This window comes from Lathyrus oleraceus, chromosome 6 (genome assembly GCF_024323335.1).
Source record: "Lathyrus oleraceus cultivar Zhongwan6 chromosome 6, CAAS_Psat_ZW6_1.0, whole genome shotgun sequence".
NCBI lineage: Eukaryota > Viridiplantae > Streptophyta > Magnoliopsida > Fabales > Fabaceae > Lathyrus > Lathyrus oleraceus.
Genome location: NC_066584.1, coordinates 218,425,454 through 218,436,065, shown reverse-complemented (window position 1 = coordinate 218,436,065; position 10,612 = coordinate 218,425,454). Strand labels below are relative to the sequence as shown.

At 42.1% G+C, this 10,612-nt stretch overlaps 1 protein-coding gene across 1 annotated transcript; it reads right to left on the bottom strand.

Moving 5' to 3' along the window:
* Positions 1 to 8,833: 8,833 nt before the first annotated feature.
* On the bottom strand, positions 8,834 to 10,190 carry LOC127094844 (uncharacterized). Its single transcript, XM_051033616.1, has 2 exons — positions 10,020 to 10,190; positions 8,834 to 9,946 (listed from the first exon to the last, which is right to left on the bottom strand). The coding sequence occupies exons 1-2, from the start codon at positions 10,188 to 10,190 to the stop codon at positions 8,834 to 8,836; spliced, it is 1,284 nt and encodes a 427-aa protein (XP_050889573.1).
* Between the last annotated feature and the right edge of the window lie 422 nt (positions 10,191 to 10,612).

The following is a 10,612-nucleotide window of genomic DNA, read 5'->3' as shown; positions in this document are numbered from 1 at the left end:
GAATGGAGAATGTTATTATATATATATATATATATATATATATATATATATATATATATATATATATATATATATATATATATATATATATATATATATATATATATATATAATATATATATATATATATATATATATATTATATATATATATATATATATATATATATATATATATATATATATATATATATATATATATATATTTACAATTTTGTGAAACTTTTAGTAATGTAATACAAAACATGTGAATTTTATGCCTTCCCCATTGAATTGTGCGAAACAAATTGAGTCATAAACAACACTCCTACAAATGAATGTATATTGGAAAGGCAAAATGATGAATGGTTGTATTTTGAATTTAAACTTGTTTTATTAATAAAATGAATGAATGCATGTAAATCTTTAACAAACGAAGAGCTTTAAGAAACGTGGCTTATGGATGAAGTGAGCTTTATAAGACTTAAAGCTGACCAAAACTCAAACTATCTCAAATGAAAGTCCAAAGGGAAACATTCATTCTCTTAATGAAATTTACAATGAATACACATATGCTTTGACATCGAATACCATGGTCTGACTATTCAAATTATCAGATAAAAAAAACACAAGATTTTGAATTCATATACTTAATGTTATCCAATGACCAAATGAAATAATCGATATGATAATGCACCTGAGATATTAATGAACCTTGTGTAAATGAATGTATGCATAAGAATGAATGCAAAGGAATGAAGGATGAATGCAGACAAATTGAGTGGGGTAAAATTTAGGGTATGACAGTTGCCCCTATTTAAATATCTTTACCGGATATCATGAGTGATAATGATCCTCGTGAGATCAGGTTAAAAGGTATTTAAATACATAAGACCCAAATTTTTCCCCTAGATGCAATGACATGCTATGCTATGGACTGACATACTTCTTTTTTAGTTTGCTGGGGATATGATGCATCCTAGCATGATTTTTTTTAAGGATGGATGTGTTACCACGAAAAATCTCTAAGGCATGCTGAAAGCATAATTAATGAAGGAGTCCTGTGAATGTGGGGGTTGTACCCCATCAAAGGATAAAGAGACGTTGGAAGCAAGCAAGAGTAGGAAAAACACAAATCAAAGGATTAGGCCGACAGGGGAAGTTGGCCTCGTCGACGGGCCATTCTGTCGACCAACATAAGGTTTGGAACTTAAAGAATCATAGTTAAATGTGCAGAAGGAAGCATCGCCCTAACGTCTGGGCGGGAGAAATTTGAAATTTAAAATAACAGCAGTTTCCAAAGGAATAAGAGCGCCACAATGTGGAGCAGTTAGCGAGACATGGGTGCAGCGGTTGTGCAGATCGTGTGACATAACATCTGCTAGTTTCTAGGAGTTTAGCTTATGAGTAGTTCCTCTAGTTTAGTATAAATAGGGTGTCCCACAAGGGGCTCAGGGTGTTCACTTTATACTAAAAATCACTTGTAAGAAAACTTCTCATTCCCAGCGCGAGGAAGCAAGAGTTTTTGAGAGTGCTATGTACGTGAATCACCACATTTATTTCAATGCAACTTCCTTACTTTTCAATTGTTCCCGTTGAACATTTTATCTTAATTTTATTTACTTTTGAGTTATCATTTTACGTTGTCGTTTACGCTGTCGACACTGATTCTATTACGATAATAGAGTTTACCAAAAGCGTGTCCGTCGTATACCTCTTTTGAATGTTATAGCGTTGTCGGTCACGAGTCACCTATAGGCGATAACATCCTCTAAACCGTTCGTGTGGAAAAAACCCTACGCTTGTTCGACGCTTTGTCAGGAGCCGTTCCTCACAAAGTCATTCTTTCGAGTTGGACAAGCCTCACTTGCACTAGCACATATCCTAGGATCAACTGGTTGATCCTGCAAGTAACCCTTTGTTTTAAAGCCTAGGGAGGACCAGCAGTTGTTTACCAATTTCCACAGTAAATAAAATGGCACGCCCAGTGGGACTGTGCTAGAGCAGTTACAAAAATTGCATGAAACTTAGAAGTGGCAAACTATATAGTAAGCCACGAAATAGTGTGAAAATGTTAGAAACTAACACAGATGAAGTTCCACGAGGAACTTTATCCAGTACGGAAACAGTAGTCTCACAGGTTGCCACTTTGCTACCGATGACAAGTGCAGCCTTAACCACGTCGACTACGGGTGCAGTTGGAACGTCAATTCCTCAGTCCCCGCCGGGGGGTTCAGGATCAACGATAACGATGTTCAGACCATATGTGCCTCGCTTTGGCACCACAAATCCACTTTATGGAATGTCGTATTCCTTAATGCCAGGATACCAGTCAACATCCAGTGCAGCACTGTTTTCAGATACAAATCCTCCCGTGCAAGGATCAGCGCAAGGGGGCAACATAAGGAACACTACTCAGAACAGGACCATGCCGCTGTCGAACACTTCTGTAGCGGTGTTGAGACAACAAATGGACGACAGTAACCATGAATTGGTTAGCATGTTGACCAACCAGATGGGCACAGTCTTCAATCCACTAATACAAGAATCTGCTGAAACAAATAGGCAGGTGGCGAACCAATTGACACGCTTGTGCAATTTTCTGGGGGCACCGGCTCGACAGATGACGCCAATGATTAGACCGACTGTTCCTGTGCAAATAGGGATAGGGGAAGCGGAGGAGGAGACAGTCCACGAAGGACAAATCATTAGACCCCATCAACATCAAGGCGTCGAATCAGGAGTCACAGAATGTAACCAGATGATAATGGTTAACCAACACCAAGATGTTGATCAAATTGTCGATCAACATCGACAAGAAGACTTGGCAGTGGAAAATAATTTGACAACTATTGTCGAAAGGATTATGGCTATAAATGGCATGGGTTCTACATTACAAAGGCCATTATACGCCTCCTTGTTAGCTGAATTTATTCTCCAAGCCGAGGCACCCAGAGGGATGAAAGTGCCTAAGTACACTAAGTTTGGGGGAGAGTCTGGTGAATCGACAATAGAGCACGTTTCCAGATACTTAACAAAGTCAGGGGATTTAGCTCATAATGAATGTTTGAGATTAAAGAACTTCCCCTCCTCTCTGACCACGGCTGCCTTCACATGGTTTACTTCGTTGGCCCCAAGTTCGATCGATTCGTGGGCCAAATTAGAAAAGAAGTTCCATGAACAGTTTTATGAAGGACACTCCAAAATTAGTTTGGTAGAATTGTCTAGTATCAAGAGAAGGTTTGCAGAGAGCATTGATGATTATCTAAATCGTTTTAGGTCCTTAAAGGCTAGGTGCTTTACGCAAGTGCCAGAACATGAACTAGTTCAAATGGTCGCAGGAGGATTAGATTATTCCATTAGGAAGAAGATAAATCCAACTTTTGTGAAAAGTATGTCACAACTGGCTGATAGAGTCCGACATCTAGAACGACTAAGGCTAGAAAAAGCTAGGCACAATAAGTCTAAGAAAGAAAAGGTAGCGTTTGTCGAATACGACGCGACAGACCCAATACGTGAGGCTGATTATGCTTCATCGAACGAATTGGAAATCGACGTGGCTGAACTAAAGCCAGGATCCGCCTATGAGTGTCGATCATTGCTTCCTACGCAAGGGAAAAATCCTGTCGAAAACAACCCAAAATTCCCTTTGAAAACTTATACTTTCGACGTGTCGAAATGTGAGGAAATTTTTGACTTATTGGTCAAAGATGGGCAAATGGTGGTACCTCCTGGTACTAAAATACCACCGTTAGAGCAGAGACAGAAAAGAGGATTTTGTAAATATCATAACTATCTTGGTCATAACACCTCTAACTGTCACCTTTTCAGGGATTTGGTTCAGAAAGCAATTCAAGAAGGCAGGCTAAAATTTGCTGGCCGCAGAATGAAGATCGACGCTGACCCTCTTCACCAGGAGGAAGCCCTGTTCGTGGAACCAGTCGAGGTTAACATGGTCGAGATCACTGAATATGATGAGGCCAACATGTTGGAACAAACTGAAGAAAGCCCAGATGTCGATATAGCTGAAGTTTACCCAAGGGCTGATGAAGACTTGGTGGATTTTCTATATCGCTGCAAGAACAAAGGTTCACAAGTGTGTTTATGCCCAAGATGTGGTGTTGTCACCGACAAAATAGCGGCGGAGAATTTCCAGAAGCTGCAACTAGGTAAAAGCAAGAGGAATGTGCCGACCAGGGGTTAATAGAATGAAAGAGGCTCAAAAAAGGTTGTGGGAAATAACCAGACAAGGCCTAAAAGCTTCGTGCCGTCAGCAAGTGCTCCTAGAGGTACTTGGATCAAGCCTCAGGAAAGACAAGACACCCCACAAGGTGTTGTTGCTGCTAGAGGAGGTCTAGCAATTAACTACAGGCATGAGTTCAAGTCTGAAAAAAGGACCCATATCTCTGAAAACTACTTGGGAAAGAATCCCATGTCGAGGACTCAATGGAGACGCTTTCAGAGGAGAAAACAGGCCGAAAGAGAAGCTACAAGAGGCGTGACCAGTGAGGCGAATGCTGGGAAGAAAATTGTTGTGAAAGTCGACACAGCAGCGAAGGAACGGATAAGAGAGTATGTCCGTCGACCAACTGAAAAATGTTCTGATGAAGTGACTGATGACTTCAATTCAAAGTCCGAAGCAAGTCTGGACATCTTGGTTAACGTGGTGTCAATCCTACCACAAGAGTACAAGTGTGTGACTGAAGTCGAAGGGTCGGGGGACAATGCTGGCGCTGAAGAAATGGCTTTGCACCAACCAAGATGTTATTTTGTGCTGAACGATGGCTCTGCTGAAAGCCAAGAGGCAGTGTTCGAAAGACCAACGATGAACATGAAAAACCATTTAAAACCACTGCTGATAAGGGCGAAAGTGGAAGCCAAGAGGCAGGATACTTTATGGCCGACGTGAATAATGTCGGCAAGAAGGAGTTTGAAAGAAAACTGGCAAACATCTCTCCTTGCTTCCCAGCTGAGGATGTATATGCTAATCTAAGTGAAGCTTTCGTCTCTCTAACTCTACATGAGACTCGCGGTTTCATTTGGGATGTGGAACGCCTAGATGATCCACCCTACACAGGTATCCGGCCGACAGGCTGGGGGGACGTCACTGATGATGTCTGAATTAGAAGCGCTAAGAAAGACTTTGGCATACGTTGCCGAGAACAAAATAAAGTCGGCCTTAGAGGCTGAAGTAGACGTGGCTGCTGAAGCCTGTGTGTTACATAAAGAAGAACATATAGATATTAGGCCAGAACCCCCAGATAGGCCAACTATGGCTAAAAGGAACATCGACATGCAGCGTCCGGACTGCATTTATGACAATGAACCTTTAGGGTTTGAAAAAGACCCAAAGGCACCAGAGAAGATCCGACCAAAAGACCCCTTGGAAGAAGTCGACCTTGGCGAGAATGGCGATAAAAGGCCAACGTACATAAGCGCCAACATCGACAAAGAACTAAAATCTAAGGTAATATCCATACTTAAAGAATTTAGGGATTGCTTTGCTTGGAATTATAACGAAATGCCTGGTTTAAGTAGAGATTTGGTTGAGTTAAAACTGCCAATAAAAACTGGAAGACCGTCAGTGAAGCAGACGCCCATGCATTTCGCCCCAGAGATCATGGCAAAGATAAAAACAAAAGTAGAAAGACTCCTGAAAAGCAAGTTTATTCAAACTGCAAGGTACGTCGAATGGCTGGCCAATATTGTGTCAGTCATAAAGAAAAATGGATCTTTAAGGGTATGCATTGATTTTAGAGATCTAAATGTTGCCACCCCAAAAGATGAATATGCCATGCCCGTGGCTGAAATGTTGGTCGACTCGGCCGCTGGTTTTGAATATTTAAGCATGTTAGATGGCTATGCCGGATATAACCAAATTTTTATTGCAGAGGAAGACGTGCCGAAGACGGCGTTTCGATGTCTAGGAGCCTTGGGGACATATGAGGTGGTTGCCATGCCATTCGGTTTGAAAAATGCCGGAGCAACATACCAGAAGGTAATGAACTCAATGTTCCATGATTTCATTGAAGATTTCATGCAAGTCTACATTGATGATATTGTGATAAAATCCAATGGTCAACATACTCACGTCGAACATCTTCGAAAAGCCTTTCTGAGGATGAGGAAATGTGGATTAAAAATGAATCCATTAAAGTGCGCTTTTTGTGTGCAAGCAGGCGACTTCCTGGGTTTTGTGGTGCATAAAAAAGGTATTGAAGTAAATCAAAGCAAAACAAAAGCTATTATGGACGTCAAGCCTCCGCCAACCAAAAAGGAGTTGCAATCTTTTCTGGGAAAAATAAATTTTCTTAGAAGATTTATATTAAATCTAAGTGGCAAAACAAAAGAGTTCTCCCTACTACTTCGACTGAAGAACGAGGATTTCAAGTGGCAGGATGAACACCAAGAGGCTTTCGACAAAATCAAAGAGTATTTGACTAGGCCTCCAGTATTGGCCCTTCATGTTAGGCATAGGCCAATGAGACTGTATATTGCAGCCTCAGAATCGACTATAGGAAGTATGTTAGTCCAAGAGGATGAAAAATGCGTCGAAAGACCTGTGTATTACCTCAGTCGAATGCTTAATGATCCTGAAACTAGGTATAGTGATATAGAAAAACTATGTTTATGCCTGTATTTCTCTTGTATGAAATTAAAGCAATATATCAAGCCTGTTGATGTGTACGTATCTTCCCACTTTGATATTATTAAACACATGTTGTCTAAACCAATTTTGCATAGTCGAATTGGAAAATGGGCTTTAGCGTTAACAGAATACTCCCTGACATACGTACCCTTGAAAGCGATGAAAGGGAAGGTAGTAGTGGATTTTCTTGTCGACCATTCAATGGTCGAAATGGCGCAAAATTACGTAGATTTAGCACCATGGAGGCTATACTTCGACGGGTCAAGACATAAGCATGGATCTGGGATAGGAGGAGTCATAATTTCTCCAGATGGAATTCCAGCAGAGTTCAAATACAGAATCGAAGGGGTATGCACCAATAATGAAGTAGAATATGAGTCACTGATCACCGGACTTGAACTACTTATAGAATTGGGGGCAAGGAATGTCGAAATTATGGGAGACTTGGAGTTAGTGATTAAACAAGCATCAAAGGAGTACAGGTGTGTTAAAGAAAATTTAATCATGTATTTTATGGTCATTATCAGATTACTCAAGAGGTTTGAGCAAGTCAATCTCCAACACATTCCACGACAAGAAAACCAAAGAGCAAATGATTTGGCGCAGGAGGCCTCAGGGTATAAAGCGTCGAAAGACCAGGATGAAGAGGTCCAAGTAAGAGAGAAAGTACGAGCGACAGTGTTGTCACCGTCAGATCTGGCGATCGTGAAGTTGGGAGCAGTGGATAAAAATCATTTTGAAATTCTGGCTGTCGACAACAACGGGGGAGGTGATTAGCGTAAACCGCTAGTCGATTACTTACGTAATCCCGTAGGGTCGACAAATCGAAAGATAAAATATAGGGCCCTTAGCTACGTCTTGGTAAATGATGAATTATTCAAAAAGACAGTCGAAGGAGTGTTATTAAAATGCTTGGGAGAAAGTAAGGCATACGTGGTTGTGTCAAGCATACATAGCGGGCATGTGTGGGGCATATCAAGCAGGTTTGAAGATGAAATGGCTCTTGATGCGCTCAGGAGTTTATTGGCCTTCAATGCTGAAAGATTGCATTGAATTTGCTAAAGGCTGTCAAGAATGCCAATTGCATGGGGGCATACAGCATGTGCCTGCAAGCGAGCTACATACAATTGTGAAACCCTGGCCATTTCGAGGATGGGCTCTGGACGTTATAGGAGAAATAAAGCCAGCCTCGTCGAAACAACAAAGGTATGTGTTAGTCGGTATCGACTATTTCACAAAATGGGTCGAAGCCGTGGCATTAACAAATGTGGACCAAGAAGGTGTGATAGACTTTGTCCAGAGTTACATCGTTTGCAGATTTGGCATCCTAGAAACTATCACAACCGACCAGGGGTCAGTTTTCACTGGTCGAAAAGTGCAAGAATTTGCAAAAGAAATGGGAATCAAATTACTGACCTCTACCCCCTATTACGCACAGGCGAATGGCTAAGTCGAAGCTGCTAATAAGGTGATCATCAACTTAATAAAGAAACACATAGGGAAAAGACCAAGAAATTGGCATAAGAAGTTGGACCAAGCTTTGTGGGCATGTCGAACATCACCAAAAGAAGCAACTGGAACAACCCCATTTTGACTGGCTTATGGGCATGACGCAGTATTTCCAGTAGAGATTCAGGTCCAGGCGGTCAGAACCCAAAGGCAGTACGAAATACCTTCTGAAGATTACTGGAGTATGATGACAGACGAATTAGTCGACATAGATGAAGAAAGAATGTTAGCATTGGACTCCCTACAAAGACAGAAAGAGAAAGTCGCCCGAGCCTACAATAAAAGGGTGAGAGGTAAAGTGTTTGCGGTTGACGATCTGGTTTGGAGGGTGATCCTGCCTATGGACAGAGATGATAGAGTTTTTGGTAAGTGGTCCCCAAATTGGGAGGGACCGTTTAAGGTTTTGCAGGCCTTTTCTAACAACGCCTACGAGGTCGAAGAGTTGGCACCAGACAGGCGGATTTTAAGAGTGAACGGAAAATACTTGAAAAAATATAGGCCTCTCCTTCAAGAGGTCAAAATTTTGGCAGACTAAATAACTGTCGAAAGAATAAGGTTGGAGATAACTATGTTAGAAACCAGCTGCAAAGGCACAGGAAATAAATATACAGTGCTAAAGGTAAGAAAGATAACATTAATGTGGCAAGAAGCCATTGTTTAAACATTACAAAAAAACTGATACAATCAATAGAAACTATCAAAGTTGGCCGAACTTAGATTGGAAAGACTTAAGCTCAAAATTATAATGCAAGGACGCAAACTCCAAGGTGTCGGCATGGGCTTTGAGCTCTTCAAGTTTTCCTTCGACGGCCATGAGCTCTTCACCGACGGCTAGGGCATCACTGGTAGTTTGCTCCACAGTGGGCTGAGCAGGTTTTAGCACTTCGTCGACAAAGCGTGACTCCTCCTTAACAATTGATTCCAACTCACTATCTAGAGTGGCAATTTGACGCCAAAGGGCATCAATTTGTTGACGTAGTTCAATGGCTCGTGTTTGTTTGGAAGTCAATTCTTTTCGCCGCTCCCCCATAGCCCCCAACATATTGGTAACCTCCGCGTCGGCATGTGTGACCAACTCCCATTTTTCCTTCACGAAGGCCTCAGTAACAACAATCTGGCGTTCAATGTCCCGAACATTGTCGATGTGGCGCAGCATAGGCACCAAAATTTGTTCGAGAGCCGCCATTGCGCGCTTGGCATAATTAGAGATATGGAGACCCTTTAGTTGGGCAAGCACGCTCAGGATCTCTGGACCGACAATGGGTTCATGCATGAGCACGAAAGGAAGATCAGAATTCAAAGCGTAAACGCGGACTTTGTCCATGAGAGCCTTAGCCTTTGTCGCCTCAGGGCCCATTTTACCAGAATGGAGCTGCTCAGAGTCTGAAGAGGCGTCACGCGATTTCACCAGATTGTGAAGCCGGGTAATTGCTTCTAAAGCAAAAGGCTTGATCGTCAGCCCCGGGAAAGTCGAAGGAGAAGCTGCTGACGGAGAAGTAATCTGAGGGGGAGAAGCAGTCGACAAAGGAGTAGTCTGAGAGGATTGTTGTTTATTGGTGTTGACACCTACTGGTCCTCGTGGATCCTGCAAGGAAGCTGAAGAGAGACTCGAGTCAGAACTAGTCGAACTGGAGTCCGGATGCATCACAGGACTAGTGACTGAGTCAGAGTCACTATCACTAATCTGGAGAGGAAATTCAATGGACTCACCAGCGGTGTCGACAGATTGAAAGGGGCGAGCTAAAGAAGAAATTGGCGACGCGGGAGTGTAGTCAACAACAGGTTGACTCGGCTCAGTAGAGGCATCAGCCTGCAGAAATAAAAATGTGTGAGAAAAGCAAAACAAAAATCCAAAGGAGTAAAACAGGAAAATGGGTAAATACCTGTGGCGACGCAGGAGAGACTGCATCCTGATTTGCTTTCCCCGAGGACGCAGCAGGAGAGATGCCAGTCGACGGTGAAGCTCCTACGGCTGGAGCAGGGACCGTATCAAGGATGGAAGTGTCGAGCACAAGGGTGTCGGCATCTTCAACAGGAGCCTCTGAAGGAGGCATTGTATGGTGCCTCTTCTTTTTGTTTTTGCCACTCTTGGAAGGAGAGTCGTGTTTCTTCCTCTTGTGGCCATGGTGGCTATTAGATTTGTGCTGGGAGGCGTGATGGAGACACTAAGAGAGGTTATAAGCAGATAGTTTAGCTGATCGGTCACCATTTCCATTGAATTCCCACCGTTAATCCGACATATTTTCATCACTTTGGTAAGATCTGTGTTTGTTTCTAGTTGTTTCAGAGTCATTTATTATGTTTTATTAGTTTGGTATCGCCTTTCATTCTATTACATGTTTATGTCAAAAAGGTCTCTTTTACGCTTCGTTTTGGTAGTGTTATTGTTACAGGCCGTTGCACAGGGTTAAAAGCACTAATAGTGGAGTTGGGGATACTCAGAAAGGCAAAAATATGAAAATACAGCAGTTCAACA